Source organism: Hesperophylax consimilis, chromosome 8 (assembly GCF_061612785.1).
Source record: "Hesperophylax consimilis isolate HC1 chromosome 8, BYU_Hcon_1.0, whole genome shotgun sequence".
Taxonomy (NCBI): domain Eukaryota; kingdom Metazoa; phylum Arthropoda; class Insecta; order Trichoptera; family Limnephilidae; genus Hesperophylax; species Hesperophylax consimilis.
Window position 1 is genome coordinate 12,793,272 of NC_142843.1, and position 18,405 is coordinate 12,811,676.

General features: G+C 35.0%; 1 protein-coding gene across 4 annotated transcripts in view; it reads left to right on the plus strand.

Moving 5' to 3' along the window:
* The window catches only part of Smg6 (Smg6 nonsense mediated mRNA decay factor), a 245,437-nt gene extending 227,257 nt beyond the window's left edge, over positions 1 to 18,180 (plus strand). For all 4 annotated transcript variants that reach the window (XM_089634886.1, XM_089634889.1, XM_089634888.1 and 1 more), the window contains 3 exons: positions 12,433 to 12,672; positions 13,824 to 14,021; positions 14,502 to 18,180. In XM_089634886.1, the coding sequence (XP_089491012.1) occupies positions 12,433 to 12,672; positions 13,824 to 13,999 (416 nt within the window). In that variant the 3' untranslated portion in view covers positions 14,000 to 14,021; positions 14,502 to 18,180. The remainder of the gene's footprint in view (positions 1 to 12,432; positions 12,673 to 13,823; positions 14,022 to 14,501) is intronic.
* The last annotated feature ends 225 nt before the right edge of the window (positions 18,181 to 18,405 follow it).

An 18,405-nucleotide genomic window follows, 5' to 3' on the forward strand; every position in this document is an offset into this window, starting at 1 on the left:
ATTGGTAATACGATCGTCAAAACTATTTATAAATGAAATCGTTATCATCCGGGTAAATGCGCTCTTAGGTCTAGTACAAGCAGACTGTACCTATTAAGTGTCAAGGCAAGTAGACTGTACTTGTCTAATTATTCCATTGTTTAATTAGTCAGCTGGGGAACAAGTATTGGCGTTATTAAAACCTCCACGGGTAAGTGTGTCAGTGAAACGATCATTAAGTTAGCTTTTCAATATTGTTTGTTGAAGTCGTTCCAACAGACAATAACGTTACGATAAGTTTGTTCATTCATCAAAAAGCTAGGAAAGAAATTTACTGCCAATAGAATACCGTAAATAGTTTGTACCTCGAAACTGTATCTCGTCTCTCTCTATTCATCTGGTATCTCGTTTAAATTATATTTTATTAGTTTGGTCAACATGCCGCTCCATGTCGATTGACTCAATACACAATTCGTGTGAGTAACTAAACCATGGCATTTATTGCGAAAGTACTTTGTTACCTCCCGGTTAAATAATATCGAGGAACCTAATATAAAGTAAACTTATATTTTATATCATCGTTCACGCCAAAAGGAGCGGGTTGTTGAACTCCGGCGTGGAGACTCCTGACACCCAAAGGGTTGGAACCTTTCCATTGTAATATATGGGGTGGTTATACACACCCCCCGCCAGGCTGTTATCTTTCCTGGAGGTTCATTGTGACCTTTCCTCTTTTCCTTTTCGACAATTTTCTTTTGTGAATGCGTTACTATACAGGAATAGCACGGTTAATTATGAAATATATTTTATTTGCACACAGGAAGGTGGATTTTATGTGGAAATAGTTTCAATATTTAGTTAATTAGGTTTTCTAGTATGCAACAAAAACGCTGTTTGCTGGGTTTTTCAACATTATTAAAACTGAAACTTAAATTCAATACTTTATTTTTAAAATGGGGACATGTCACACAATTTAAAACCTTATAATTTATTTATTTGAGTCATTTATTTTGGTTTTGATATTTTAACACATAGTCAAAGCCATTGCGATGTTATAAGCTTAAATTAAAAAAGACACTTATTAAGAATTAAAATATTAAAAATTACAAAATTTTTAGGATAAGTGCCCTTTTAATAATAAACGAGATTAAAATGTCGAAATCAGCTTATTAGTTTGGTTTTTCTGCGTTTTCTCTTTCTGTAGTTGGCCAGTTTATAATTCTGAGATAGAAATTTTGGTGGTCTTCGTCTACATATTGCATAACTTTGCGAACGTAATAATTTTATTAGTGTTTATTGCGTTTTTACCTTCAGGAAATGCTTTATAATAATAATAATAGTTTGATGATTTGTGTATTTGCGCCGTTTTTGTCAAATATCACCTAAAGGGCGCTATCAATAGAAAAAGGTATACGGTTGACTAGACCTTTGCAAAAGCTTGTTTTTTTTGGAATGTGTGTTTTTACCAAGCCATCATTATATTGAGAGGCGACTTTGTAACCTGGAACGATGCACTCATATTCCAACATAGAATCGTGGGATATTCCAAGACTGACTTTTCGGTTCTTTGAACGTCTATACCCATGGATTCAATTGATAAAGTGGACCTTTTAAATACTTTGGCCACCATTTTTTGTAGTCTAAGTATGTCGTAGTTCTCAACCATATTAACTAAAACGTGATTCTTTGAACTGGACTTGACAATTATATCTGCATATTCGACAGTCGTAAACAGTTTACCAAATAATCGGAAACACCTTTTAATTACTCAGAAATCTCCATCACCTGGCACAAAAGTCCCGGAATTAGCTAAAGCCGTTATAAATTTTACCACCGCATGCTTTCGATTTTGACCACCACAGACCACAGGTTCAGTAATATCAGGAATATTATCAATATATTTCTTTAGAAAATAACAAACTTCATTAGATAAATTTTTCTCTGATCTCCGTGGTAAGTGAAAAATCACTCTTTCCAGATTTTAGACTATGGATGCCAAAGTCGTTGAGCCACAATTGCCTATAAAATATTGCGGTTAACAAGCGGTTTAGTTTTATAACGGGAATTGTCTAGGACATGTCCCCTTATAAAACTAAAGCTTAATCTCACACCCGTCGTTGGAAATGGAAGAAATATTCAAATAAGATGATTCTTTCACACAACATGCGTTAACATCTAGATATTAAGGTGACCGGATAAATCATCACAATGATAATTCATCACATCTTTAAAAAGTTATATAAAGTCATGGAAAGTGATGAAACAAAAACTTTATTAACTGGGTTAAGTAGGTTAGGTTAAGTTTAAATTTTTTTTTCATCGTTTCTAATGACTTTATATCACTTTTTAATAGTGTGTTGAATTGTCACTGTATTGAGTTATCATGGAACCGTGAGTGCGAAAGAAAGAAAGAGTGAAAGGAAGAAAGAGGCTAGTGCGCAAAAACGTAAATTCATACGTAGATAAAATTAAGTAATCAAGTTCACAAAATAGTAAATTACACTACAAAAAAACTATTTTCCTGTCCGATATTGTTCCATCATTTTGGAGATTCGAAAACATGTGTGCGGACAACGCTTAGTATTTATACGACAGCACACCTTAGATGGAACATTGCTTACAATAGTATTTATGCTTAAAGTATGTTCTATTATTTTTGAAATCTTATGGTATTAAGTGCAAACTGTACAAATCGTTAACAAGTTTTCCTATAGTATCTTTTGTGTAAATACTGACAGATATATTATTTCCCTCTTTGTCTATATCCAATTTACTTCTAAAAGTGGCCTATCGTTTTTCGTATTAATGTAGTCCCCCTCAAAGCAATCCTGAAACAGAACTGGTTCCAGTAATGAACCTTTAAAAGTTCACTTGCATATTAAAAGGGTAGTTATTTTGAACCGTTATGCTATTACTTTAACTGATTACACCGAGGCTTCAATATTATTGTTCGAAAGGTTTGAACTTAACTTCTCTTGATTACGTTTGTTTTGCCCACCCGGCTGTGGTAACGTAATGAAGTTTTAACATGCCGAGTAATTATTGTGAAATACGAATGTCACAGTTTATGTTCAAGACCAATGCACAGCAGTTTCTCAAGTGAATATATTAGCAAATATATATATACCAAGTGATTAAGTGTACAGATATTATTTTCTGACTATTAAGCCAGAGAAAATATTATTAGCTTTAGCTTAATTTACAAAAGTAATTTAAATTTTTTTTTTTTTTACTATAATGCATCTATTTTATATTTATTTTCTTTGACTGAGTATTTATTGAACCTTTCTACCCAGGAAATGGAGTCGACAACCTTACCACCCTCTTCAAATGCCGATCGGGTAGCACCGACATTTATTTTGTATATTAATTAATAACTGCTGTAATGTCATCCGAATTCAAAGAAATGCGTATATATCCTCGTGTGTAGGTGATTGCCACCAAAATCTCTAGAATGCATTGACATCTACAGCGGGTCTGTCTACCGAGTTGCAGCCCGTTCGGATGTCGAAGTGGGTTAGTATCCGTTTCCAAGATTTGCAATTAATTTCTAAAACCAAATTGAAATTCATGTAGATGAATTTAAATAGAAAAACGACTCAACAATTTCACAGCCTGTATATTCTAGTCGTACTATGTTAAGGGTTTGGTAACTTTAGGGTCGAAGTTATACTTGTTTTACAAGAGCTTCAGTAGGTTAATGTTAATATGTACTGTAAAATACGCTTTTCTACTTTGATATTTACACAACTCCCTATAATACCGGCTTCGCCCATTTTTTGGATTATTCTTTAATATCGTACGAATTTCGTATTCAGTAAATTTCAAAACCATTGTTTTTCTAATTATTACTATTTCTCTAAATTAGAACAATTTATCTTATTTTTGGCAGTTGACTGTTAGCATAGAAATTATATTGTGATCTGAAAAGTGTTGCGTTCATCTAGAAATTCATACGAAAAAATATTTTATTTTGTTTCACGACGCCAGAGCTCATCGTACGATGCTGCTTCTGGAGACAGATTTTATGCCCTCTAGTTAAGATAACAGGGGATTCTGAATGTTTTTAAGAGGATACAAATATTATGCTTTTTTAGTTTTTTTTCCTAATGTTTCTGGCTTTCAACCTTCAAGAGTGTTCTAAGCCATCATTTCAAATTATTGAGAGATGGAAGGTGAATTTATATATTAATATTGATTAATTTAGCAAATTTAAAAATTATATGGAAAATTGGAAATGAGTTGTAGAATGATTTGAGTTCAGGCTAGGCAGAAGAGATGAGGCGTTGAACGGAGGGGAGGCAATTTTAGATCAGGCTTGATAGAAGAGGGGATATTTGTTTAGAAAGGGACAACCAAAAAATATATGGTCTAAAGTTCTCACTTCTAGGCCACAGAACGTAGAATCTGAGGAGTCGGAGAAAAGCTGAGAAGGAACGGAACAATGTCCAATCCTCATTCGAATAAGTGAGGAAATTTCTTTTTTGGAGAAATGGGGGAATTGTTGAAACCACAGTTTTGATGGGATAGTCCTTTGTATTATATATAGGGATAGCAGGCTCTCTTGGATTGACCATCAATGTGTTAATACTCTTCCCAAACATTGCGGGATCTGTCTTTGAGGGTAGAAAAAATGTCAGAGGGGGGAAATTGGTTTACGAGGGTAACAATAGGGTTAGATACTCCTTGTTTTGCCAAGGAATCCGCAATATGATCATACCCACGATGCCAACAAGTCCAGGAATCCAAATTAGAGTTACGGTTTTTCCAGACCCTTGAATGGAGGCTATCGACACTCGAATAAGGTTCATCAGGATGAAAAATAGGGCCGGATTTAAGTTTTTTGGAGGGAACTAAGAGAATCAGAGAGAACAAGGAAACATTATTTTAGATAATGTATTTGAGAAATTCAATTATTGCAATGCACTCGGCTGAAAATTTTGAAAATTGAATGATATATTCTGTCATTATAATTATTGTGGTAAACGTTAATACCTTTACCACAGTTAGGAGAGTCTGGAGATTTGGCGACATTAGTAAATAAAAGAGATGAGTTGGGCCATTTAGGTCAAATAATATCATTGAACATATTATTGATAGTATGGGCCGGGAGATCGGAATGGCTTTTAAGGATGTCGATCCCTTCTATAATTGTTGGGGATAGGGTAACGTGATTATATTTTAATTTGTATAAAAGAAGATCATTTTGGATATTTTTAAGATCTGAAAGAGACTGAAAATTTTTACAGGTGGCAGGAAGAGGTTTAGTTCGAGATCTGATTGTAGTGCATGCATATGTTGAGTCATTGAACAATGAGACTGGAGATAACCTGTTGACATTTAAGAACAAATAAATTTGTCAACAAATAAAATATTGTCGTTTGTTATTTGTCTTGTGACTTAATGTTACTTATCTTTGGAAGTGCCTAAGCAGCAGCGCTCCTATTTTGAAGTTCGCCCAGTGAATTATTATTTTGACGAGTGATCCGGTTGTATCCTCGTCGGGAGTAGGCGGTTTACTTTCCGTCTCCATTTGGCCGGCGATTGCTCAACACCCCGTCATATTGACCGATAAAATTAACGCGTATTACTGCATCGCCCAGGCTGTTTGCTTTCCCATGAGCCTTGCTGCCCGCTTCGTTCCCAGCCACCCGATAACCCGATACTCCTTCGTCCAAATGCAACCCCCCCATAAAAAGGGAACAGGTAGCCGGATTACCGAAATAGCCATCATTTGTTAAAGCTCAGCCTTTCCAATAATCCTAAAGTCTTATCGATTGGAAACAGAACAAATGTATCTATCATTGGAGACACAAAAGCGCCCAGTGTTAGCACTACTTTGTTCACTATAATTATGTCAATACGTTTCATAGATCAAGTAAATCGCCCGTCCATTCTGTTGGAGAAATAATATTATTTTTGTGTGAATAATATTACTTTTGTATGAATTGGCCTGATTACGTAGATATCAATTATCACTTTTAAGATTAACCTTTCCACCAACCGGATTGTGCGGTTTTTTGGGTTCAGAACTGATAATCGGAGAAACAAAAGGGTTCAATGTTAGAAGGTAAGACTACTTTGTACCCTACAGTTCCATCAAAATATTTTTCACAGGTCAAGGAAATCGCACGATTGTTCTATTGAGGAAGAAATTTCAAGCAAGGCTTCTGACTCTTGCACCAGAAAGGCAAATGAAATTGATTATTTGATGAGGAAAATTATTCGATATTTTAAAATATGCTCAATATCACCAGAAATAAGGGAACATGTACTCAATATCACAGGAAGTAAGGGGAAATGTGCTCAATATCACCAGAAGTAAGGGGAAATGTGCTCAATATCACGAAAAGTAAGGGAAAATATGGTCAATATCACCAGAAGTAAGGGAAATGTACTTGCTTCTGTCACGCGCGCGTGCCTACAACACATTTTTTATCCGTTTATCTCTTCGTTTATTTTACAGATCAAGGAAATCTCAAGTCATTCTATTCGAGGAATACGTTTCAAACACTTTACGCTCTACAAAAATACGAATATGTACTTTTAGTGTGAATTAGTTGAGAGTGTTTAAGTAGTTTTTTAATAGCATTTTCCTAATTTGGCCTAATGAAGATTGATCGGCGTGGAGAAAAATGCGATAAGTCATTTTAATGCCATAATAGTATAAAAAAACGTGTTTGATGGACCATGATGTTTGAACTCTAGGCTCCCCTCCGTGCAGCCGACACCTTGACGGGTGATACGGATATATTTTTTAAATGTTTGCCGTATTCTGACGATGAGTGTTAGAATTAATAATAATAATACCCGATTCAGTCAATAAAATGCTTTCAACAACTAATCAACACAAATAATAATCATTATATGAAATGAGTAACTTATTATTATTTCTATTTTTAATATATTTAATAATTACATGGCTTTGTGAACGTTCTTTACACACCTTATAATTATTATTTTATCCTTGCGTATATGTATGTGTTTAATTGAACAGTTGTTTATAAATGCTTCATTTTTGTACTAAGTACATTTATGTACACCGACAAGTACATTTTTGTACTTGTCGGTGTAAGGGCCCCCGCAGACTGGAGACTTTGGAGTTGCGGAGACAGTTGCATTGCAAAAGTTGCGGGCATTAATATCCATTACGGTTTATAGACTTGCCGTGGAGGTGCGCACACGAGACTTTTAGTTGGAAGTCTTTTTAGTGGCGGCTGTCAGCAACCGCAACTTTTATATCTAACGATTATAGACTTCGGAGACTTTTCCGAATCCAAATTTTACACATACTACCATATTTTCTCTAATAAATATACATCTAGTACGTATATAGAAATAGTCGCAGCAACTAAAGCCTCTCGTGTGCGCACTAAATTTGAAGAGACAACTGCGACGAAATAGTTGCCGCACCTAAAGCTTCTCGTCTGCGGCTGCCTTAAGCAGAAAGTAAAAACTTCTATTTTACACGATTTTAAACCATTATTTTTTTATGTCTACTGTTTCGCTGTCGCTTTGACTTTGAAGTTTCGTCAGAATTTCCTTTACAGTATCAGTTTGTTGGTCGCAAGCTTAGAGTAATACTAGTAGTGTATGTCCAAATACTTAGTTGATTGCCGGGACATTCACTTTATAAGATGATACATTTATTTTTTCAACAATAAATGTTTGATTTAAATTTATTTATTTATTTAAGTGAAATACTGACACCAATAAATAAGAAACCTAAAGCAACGATTGTCTGACACGTTGATTGTTGCTGTGTATATTTAAATCTCTTGCATAATTACGACAGTCTTTTGTACTAGATTATACAAACAAGATATTTGATTGTTGCTGTGTATTTTTAAATACAGTCTTTTGTACTAAGTGTTTGACGTGTTCGTTGACCAAAAGCATTTGATATCCTATGTAAAGTACTAAAAAAACTCGGTAAATCCTCTACAAAAAAAAAAAATTTAGAGGTTTCTGTAACGCACGAGACGGTCGAAATGATGGCAATTTTTTGTTCGCTATTCTTTCTTTCACTTAACCGTGTAGGATTTGGCACTGACAGTATGTTTGGTACGAATGCATTCTGTCTGCTCTCTGCAGTGGGCGGTTGATAATAATCACAGTGGAATCATTTCCCCGTAGGATGGATGGCCTCCCAACAAACGTATCACCCCAATCAGTTAGTTCTGGATGTAGCTTCGTTTCCTAGCAGATCGTGTAGCGTTTATAATTAAACTATTCTCCTACATAACTCTTGTTTATGTAGCTGCATGAACAGATTTAACCCTACCCCTGGATAAAGACATGAGCAAGTCAAAAATATGGATTGTTCGGTTACTGTAGCAGAAAATCTCCACAAACTAATATGTTAAAAAAATAATTTTGATCAAACAAAATGCATTTTTACAAACTTAAGAATCATTTATATGGTAGTCTATAACATTTAAAAGTGATGTACCTAAAATACACGTCGCACCACACAACATGACTGCAAAGTATAATATTTATGAAAGATCACCATTCGGAATCGAAATAACTGTATTTGGTGACCAGATCTGAATAGCCCGGAACTTCTCCACCTTCATCTTCCCATCTCCCCCCTCTTTCCCCTACCTTCATCCTCACTACATACCCCGATTAGGTGCGGTTGGGACCCTTGTGAGGTACTCACATTAAAAAAAAATAATATTTATAATCTATGAATCAACAACTACAAATTGTATAATAGTACATTACGACTTTAGAGTATGAATATTAGTGTAGTATTTAGAGCTCCAAATAACCGTGCACTCTCTCACTATAGCAACATTCAAATAACAAATAAGTACGTCTATGAATACTATCGACATTTTTCCTTACATGTTAGTACTTACATACTTTTAAAAAAATTATTCCTAGACTGCCTACAAATGAGTGATGCCCTTCCTTGAAGTATTTAAAATACATTCTCCATTATATTCTGCGCTGGACAAGTGTGATAGTTATTTTCCAAATAGTCCATTGTTACATGCAACTTATTGGCACTAAAAGGCGTGACAGAATGACTTCTAAATCAGTCGACTATTCCTCGTTCTGTGCTTTCTTCGTCGTCAAGTCCCTAATTAACGATAAGCACGCTGACGTTTTCCATTCTCACCACAAGTCATTCGTTCTGCGTAAAATATGAATAAACTGCTTATTCTTATTAGGGTAAAACTTTGTTCCTTTGACACTTGTCGCGGTGTATTTGAGGTTTATGAAGTGGGAAATGCCGGTGGAGTGGATTCACGACTCGCTGTGGCGATAGTTAATTTTATTCTTAATGTCGTCTCATTCGGCTAACTTCGTAAGTATCTTGCTAATGAACACTGAGTCGGAGGCCCACGCGATTCTCCTCCGGCGCAGATCTCACAGTCATTTATCTCGGGACTAAACCTTTTCTTCGAATTTCATGTACCGGGGATTAGAAGTACGTGCTCGCATGTTTGCACATATTCAACCTCGGCGGAATATTCTGTTACTGGGCGAGGAATAAATTTAATATCATATTGTGATTTTTGTTTGAGTCGCGTATTGTAAATTGGAACTGTCTTAAATACAAATACATTATATTTATAATTCATTTATAAACATTGACTTGAAAACAAGCTTAATCGGTAACAGCGTATCATAATGTGAACCTACGAAATAAAAAATCTGATTCCATGTACCACAAAAAAATGCTAACGGTGATCTCCGGTATCGCGAGAGTTGCAGAAGTTTTTTCTGTAGCAATTATGGAATTTCTATGTCAACGCCACTATTTTCAGCTATCGAACCATTTCTCTCAAGATGTACGAAGCTTTGAATTTAGCATCAGTTTGATATACATATAGCCATATCGTTTGCTCCATATTTATCATTTCTTCAATGTCAATAAAAGCCTTTTAATAATGGAGTATTAAAACTGGCGAAGGTGGGTTAGGTTCTATAGTTTCCAGAGATGCAGTTTGGCCACCAGCAATTTGTCCTACAAATATTTAAAAATGATTTTTATTCAGTGGATCACGAAGACAGCTTTATAAGGGTCAGATGTTTAAGAAAAATGGCTCTTGTTTGCGGTCTCACAGAATCCTAAAAGTTTATCAAACCTCTGTCTGTTAATTTATAATGTTTTGTCTCATTGGCAATTATATTTGTCATGGCCGGGAAATGTAGCGACGTCATCTCACCGCGCAGAGCTTTACGTTTATCGTCTGTTTATGCGAAACGTAACTTATTGACTTTCTGTTTACAAGTGCGCGCGTGGACAAGCGAAGTTCACGTAGTGGTGTGCCAAGTGCCGTGCGCCATGTGCCATATGGCAGGTATCAGGTATGATCTGCTATCTGCAAAGCTGCGCCGGGGCCTAGGGCTGGCCAGAGTGGCTAGCGGCAGTTCAGCCACCAGGACCGCCGACCGCCAGATAAGCTTATTAACCGAGTATTGTCGCTGGTGTTCAGGTAACGGGCGGGAAGAAATACGCCGATAGCCTTTATCGGTAACGACGACCTAAATCTAATTTGCGTGTAGTTAACGCGTATTTCCGTCGCTTTCGCGGCCCATTTCACATTTGCGTAAGAGCCGTGTCACGGTATTCATTAACACTAGATTAGGATTACGAGTATTTTATCACCGGCAATACTGGACACTGGACAGCCACGTTGCTTGGAACTATCGAGAAATGTGCATAAATGCGATATCCTAGCGTCAAGTTATTTTCTTATGAAGATTGCAAATAGTGTAATACATGTTTAGTCAGCCTTGTAAAAAATGCTTTACCTACGTACTGTTTTGCAATTGCCGATATTTGCCAATTGTGCAAATACTTTATTCCATTAATTATGCGGTATCCATCCACTCAAAAGTTAAGTTTGTTAGCTGAAAATAATTGCATGTCTGATAAGTGCATTTAAATTCCTAAATGTACCAAAAAAACAAGCATTATTATTTACATTTTATATTATTAATAGGAATTATTTCTTGTCAATCGTGCGCAGATATTAGATTTCCTGTTGTTTTAAAAAAGACCAAAGTAAACACTGTAAGATTCAGCAACGATTACTGATGGATATCAAAACGTCCTTGCTAGAAAGAATTTGGTCGTGAAGCTGTTTTTTTTTTGCTTCCATAAATTTATCTCAATATCAATATGTTTTTTATCTGCATTCGAGAGTCAATCGGAAACCTACCTCAGAAGTCCGGGCTGGCTAGATATAAGTAGAATTTTAAATATTGGATTATCAAAGAAAATTTCCATTAAGTTTTTTACCTTATTTGTCTGCATTTTTGGGCTTATTGCATGTCGCATCAACAAATATTAAATAAATAAAAAAAACACTATGTAAGCAATTAATTATACATTTTGTAGTCCAGTCGTTATACAGGTGGGGCAAAAGTAATCACCCTATTGGAAAACAACTTTAAAATTGGACTGCTTCTAAAATTGGGGAATTACTTTTATTTTTATTTGTTTTTACTCATTCCAATGCTTCTAAATTATTAAGGCGTATTCCTATTTTATTTTTATGTATAATTTTGACTCCTGTATTTTTATCAAAAGTATGGTTAGTATTAATTAAATGTTCAGCAAATTCTGAAAAACCAGTACTTGTTAAACACCTGACGTGTTCTTTTACTCTAATATTTATGTTTCGCCCAGTTTTCCCAATATATATTGCCGGGCAATCGTTGCAATGAAGTTTGTAGATTCCAGTGTGGCTTAATATATCTTCTTTATCTTTACAATTAATTCTAAGTTTTGATAAGTTATTATTAGTATAGGCCGGCCTTATTTCTGAAGGAAGTTTAGTTGTGCAAAGGGAAGAGAATTTATTTATATACAAAATTCTGAGCCATTGGGAAATTAAATTATTATTATTAGTAGTTGGTAAGTCATTATATACGTATTTATTTATTGCAATTCGTCAAAGTTTTTTTGAGAGAATTTTATCAATTAGATCAGAGTCATATCCATCCCTTCTCTAAAATGTTTTTCTCTTTTGTTTACCTCGTAAGATTTCTCTGTACTATATTTAGTTTATATATTTATTGTCCCCAAGGAGGTTGGGAACAACCGAAACCGGTCGACGTATATAATAAAATAAAGTGGTTTAAAACAAAAAATCTTTTTCATTTTGAATAATATTTTCAGTAAATTATCGACTGCTTATATGTTGTGCGTCAATTAAATTTATACTTCAGTAGAATAATAATATATTCAGTAAATTATCGACTGCTTATATGTTGTTCGTCATTTAATTTTTATGTCTAATTTTTTTCTGGCGTTTGTTGTTTTGAATTTATGAAAGAAGACATAGAACGTTTTCCAAGTAAGTTGACGTTTATTCACTCGAATGTATTTATACTTGGGGCTCCTTGGTTACCCTTGTCTGGGCTTATAAATTCAATGTGCCTGCTTCAAATACAAAGACGATACGACAATGGTTTACTTTGTTCCAGTGGTGGCAGAGCTCGAGGGCCTGAGCCGCGCGGCGCGCGTCGGGGACATGGCGCGCGCCGCTCTCGCCCTGCTGAAGGCGCGCCGCCCCGTGCTGCGCTTCGCCACCACGCGCGGCAGTCTGCTCGCCTCGCCCACCTTCACGGCGGAGCGCGACGGGGACGACCAGCTGAACAACGACGACCGCATCCTGGCCGCCTCGCTCAGCCTGGCCCAGAGCAAGGCGGGGCAGCCGCACGAAGGTAGGATACTGACACACAGACAATCATATTATACACAGACCTGCCAGTCCCGTGCAAATCCGGGAAGCTATATTATTATTATTCATTTGACACTAAATTAGTGTTGGATAGGACACGATAGCGGAATGAGTTTTAATGAGGTGCTCAAATACTGAAATGAGGTGTCGATATTTTCACGTCCTAATTTAAGGCTAGAGAACTTTGGAGAAAAATATGCTAGTTCACCTCCTCCCGGCTCTGGTAAATAAATGTCCCATACAAAAAATGTTGTGTAAAATCCCTCAGGGCCTATGTCATCTTTGGGGATGCTGTGTGGTGGGTCTTTTTAGGGAAAGGATGGAAAGGATGGAGAGAAAGTTCTGCAAAGGAAAAAGGTATGAGGGGTGAGTAGGAAGCTGGAGGGTCAATGTGCCAAGGGGTGGTCCCACTCCCACTGCGGTGCAAGACGATGGGCCGAGAGTCCGGCTAGAGAAGTAAAAAGGTCTCCCTTAACCTAGTCTCTCCCGATCCGATCCGCCATGCAGTAGGTGGGCAAACGCATCTGCCGCCATGACCTAGTCAAAACCTCACCCCATGAACCCGGGTACCCCTGCTAAGTCGACAAACGTAGAGAGCCACTTGGGACGAACTATGGCAGGGTTGTTGGTTATCAAATAAATGGTTCGTGGGGCGGCGGTACCCATACTCGCCTCCCAAATTTGTAGTACATTTTATATGAGGTACTCGACACTGCACTGAATATGGATGTGATGTATCGGAAACCGGTCCGGTCAGATAAAATAAACAATTGGAATAAAGTTTAAAATTGGTTTCATTATGCCCATAAAAAAGATAAACTTTTAATCTTATATTTTTTTAACCCCACAAAGATGGATTTTAGGTTTCCCTCAAGTTACTTCATCTTTGGAGATGCTGTTATGTAGTGTAATAATTTGTAGGAGGAATGAAACGCAGTAATGAGTCAGTTTCGAACCATAATTTGTTAGGGTTTTATTCAATTCTGAAACACAGAACTGAAACACAGAGCAACGTAGAACTAGGTGTTTTTACTCCTTGCTTGGCACCGATGATTACAACATTTGAATAGTATTGCTTGCCCTTGTCGCTTGCCCATTCGAGAGTAGCTTCCTTGACAGTAGTGCTTGTTACAGATGGTTCTACAGCCAGCACTCCGAGTAGTACGGGAGTTGTCACCGATGGCGTTAGAAGGTTGGTCCGCGAAGTGGTACTACTGACTGATGATCGGAACCTCAGGGTCAAGGCTCTGTCCAGGGACCTTCCGGTAAGGGACCTCCCGGCCTTCATGCGTTGGGCCGCACTAGACTAGGACAACAGACTGCCCGAGAAAGGTTAGTTCGTTTTTTATTTGCTTGAAGATTACTTGTAGTTTTTATTTTATTTTTGTATAATATCTTCCCCACTGGAATCTGGAATATTCGTCGATTATTGGGGTGTACACCTTACGCCAATGTTTCGGACATATTTGTGACGCCATTTCTCTGCAGGGGTTGCTGGCAGTGAGGGCGGAACGCCCCAAGTCTATCTTTGCACGCATTCCTTGCTGCATTTAAAATAATGCGTCGTTTCAAACTTGTTAAACTGAGCCTTAAAATGACTGACCTAACTGAAGTATTTGATTAACTCGTACATACAAAGCACAACTATTGCCTAGTGCTAGTCATAGAAAAAGTGTTTGCTACAATACATGAAGACTTCCCATTTGTTCCAAAAAGTACTGACATTGGGATGCACTGATTCATTCTGCATTTTAATTGTAATATTGAAGTCTCCCTTTTTATTGATAAATTGATTTGGTCGTTTCCTTCTAGAATTTGGATAAAATCAAGTGAACCTACCTCCTTGAGAGGGACTTGAAACCGGATCCTGCCACGAGAAGCCGAGCGACGAAGCCCGCGTGTTCATGCCAGACTGGCTCAAGTCTAGATCCTTGAGGGAGTCCGGCTTTCGCTTACTACCCATCAAACAACAACTCGTCAATTGATGTGGTGTTCAACCACCCGTTGTCACCCGTGCGCATCCTTACAACCGCGATTAGACTTTGTGGTCGACAATTCTCATTGTAGAACTTTTAGACAAATCTCGCCTCGAGAATTTGCTAAGCCGAGAATTTGTTTCACATCTTCTAGAAGCGACTACTTTATCAGGAAAGTCTGCATTATCACAGCTTATATTACTATTACATTTTACAAGAATATATTATAAATTAATGATATAATAGTCATTATAGCAACAACACTTATTTACAATAATACTACATCATACAACCATTTATTTTTATTTTTATTGCATACATACGTAAAGCTGGGATCGAAAGTTGCGGCTTCAATCTTATGTATATTTTTATTTTTACTATACAACTTTATTTAGTTTAGATTTATTTAGAATGTGTTCAATTGAGTGACTGATTGGTGCATGCGTTTTCCTGACCAAAAATGACACTGAAACTATTTCAAGTTATTTTTATCAACTCTTGTTTTTATTATTACAATATTAAACAAGAATATTTAAATTTCAACATAGGTTCATCTATTTATGAATGAAGTGTAAATTTTTTGAAGGCACGTTATATTAAAATGAACAATGCGTTAATTAATTAGTTCATTATTTGTGTTTTTGGTACCTAAGAAAATAATGTGATTTATGTTTCAGTGTGTTGTCAGGAATATTTTTAATAGGCAATGAATATACTAACTATACCAGGGTGCTATACTTTTATATTGTATTACCTATTGCATGGTTTTTATAATGATTTCATCCACGAATTTATTTTTTAATGCAATCTTAGATTTTGTCATTATTGATATGTACCTACATGTTATTTTTAAACTTTATCACATATTAACAAGCCAATGTAGGCTTGGTTATAGCAATATTTCTTAGGCAATTTTTATTATTCTTTAATTTTAATACGACTTTTTTTGTATATTTCCATAATTATGTGCTGAGTTTGGCATTGGTGTATTTTATTACTAAACCAGCTTTAAGGCTTTAAAAGTATGTTTTCATATCTCTTAACAATAGGATTATGAAATAAAATAGTAAAAAATACGATTCTGACCTTGGATTTGAATAGCCTTATGTGTCAAGCCAACATCTTCAAATGAAGTTTAGTATGGGCAAAATAATCACAAAATCTTACAAACGGTTTTGATATTATGTCACTACAATGTGAAACCTTTTTTTGCCATTCAATTATTATACATTTTATATTTAAAGTCTTTATTAATATGACCATCATTAAAATAAAATTAGAGTTAGGGTCCACTTACACTAGAAAATGTGGCTGTGGCGTATTTGATAACTACTGACACTATTAAATTAGTTCTCGACCGTTGTCAATCTGACGTCAGTTGGACAAAAGTGTTGTTCTAAATGCCTGACGCCCTTGATCTAGTATTTATAACACTTTTCATAATTTTCTTTATTCAATAAATTATGAATTCTTTCTAAATCTTCACGTGTGCTAGATATATCTTCGTTTTTCCAACACTTCTTGTTCTCTACTTTAAATCGTATCACGTTTCGTTATTGTTTCTTAGTGCATTGTTTACATTGGCCACAAAAATCGGTAGGACAGTTTTAAAGCCAATTCCGTTGAAATTTCTTACGATTGTCTTATGTGAATATGCGTCTCTCTGAAGGTGATCTTTATGTGTTCATTAATATTATATGCAAAGTCACCATTGTATTAATGTTAATCACCTTTGATCATTTCAAACATATTTGTTGGGTTATAAAGAATAATATTTTACTAGTAGGACTACGTTTCTTGGCAATTAATTATTATACACGGTGTCTGGAAACTTGTAGTACAAGTGGAATGTACAATTTTTGAATCTACACAATCTTTATCACATTTAGAGTCGATTTTGTGGTACATATAACTTTTTTCATTGAAGGTTGGCATTTTTTAGCTCAATTAGAAAAAAACAGTCACTAAAGGGGTTGGCTATTGTAGAAATGTAGACTCGGCTGCAAACGTTTTTTTAAGCCTTTATTTGTCGAAAAAAAGGAAAATAGTATAAAAATCAAAATTCTCAGATCGACAAATACTTTTTTTCGGTTTCCTATGTGATGTAGATTCACCAATCTCTCGCTTGTATTACGAGTTTCCGAACACCGTTATTATTATGGATTAATGTATTTTAATAATTATAAGTATTTTTAACATTTTATTTCGTGGAATTTATTGAAATTATGTAGTTCAATTTTTACTGTTGACAAAGTGATCGTAGATTTAATTTGTATTTTTTTAAAATGTGTCGATTTATTAGTCGATGCATAGCAATGCGCAGTTCTTATTTGTTATCAGAACTGTGAATAGTTGTTTAGGTTATGTTAGTTAATGTAGTTTTTAAAATATATTTTTTTGTTTATGTATAATCATCCTGGGTTTAAAAATCATTATTTTAATAAGATCTAATAACTGATCAGTGCCATTCTAGCGGTTAAATTTCAATCGCCAAAATTTATAATAAGGCTCTCAATATAAAAATGATGTAATTATGGCAGTTCATATTCTCAAGTTAAATACATTTATTCAGATAACTATAGAATTTAAGGATTATCAGAAGGATATCAATTACCAAGACAATGAAGGACAGTTGGCTAGAGCGGAGCCTGGAATTGAATGTACAGAAAATGGTTTGGAAAATAGCAATGGGTGAGCGCGCTGGTTCGGTGTTCCCAAATAAATTGTATTTTTATTTGTTTGCATGAACAGCCAGAAAAAATTATTTTAATGTCTATTTTTAAGTCCAAATTTAAGCACAAATACGAGAAATACGCAAACAAAATATTGTGTACCTACATATTCATTGTTACTAATGATATTAATTTTACTTATTCATTCAACTACTATTCTGCATTTTTTGTGAAAAAAAAATCTGCATGATTAATTTTTAAAAAATTTTTGGCTTTGTGAGTTTTAAAAATGATTAATTTGTACTTAGATATTCAATTTACTAATTAATTACATCACTTTATCGTGAGCTTACATATAAAATTTTTAGTACTGTTCAAGGATGGATGTGTTTAAAAAAAATGCAAGTTTCCTTTAAAGCTCTAAAAGAGCAGTCACAATTTTTTTGTAATTTGATTGCATCATTTCGGTTCAATCGAAGATTTTGTATGAATTTTAATGAATATTTTTAGGGCATTTGGCTGTGTCTGAATTGTAAACAGCAAAATAAAAGAGTATTGTTGCTAAGTATAATGAATTTAAATGACTGCTTCTTTTTAAATTTAATATTGACTTGAACATAATTTAATTTTGAAGTTAAAACAGTGTAAAAAATTGTATAATATTAACAAATGTCTAGGCAATTTAATATGAATTTGAATAATTTTTTGTGATTACTATTTGATTTTGTGATTTTTGATCCTTATTTTTATCTGTTCAATATTTTCTTCACCAGATGGAGAGATGGCTTGCCGAGATTTTTTTTGTGAAATAAAAAGATAATAAATCAATAATTTTTTAAGAAATGTGTTTTTCATTTGTTTTAATTATTTTTCAATTTGTTTTTCATTTGTTTCAATTGTATTTCATTTGTTTTAATTATTTTTCAATTGTTTTTCATTCAAAATGAAAAAAAAAACTTAAATAAGTTCGCCAGCCGTAGAAGAATCAGCTTGCCACACTAAACATACATATAGATACACAGTGAAAAGTATGTATAAGAGGGCACCCGGGATGAGACAAATCAAAGT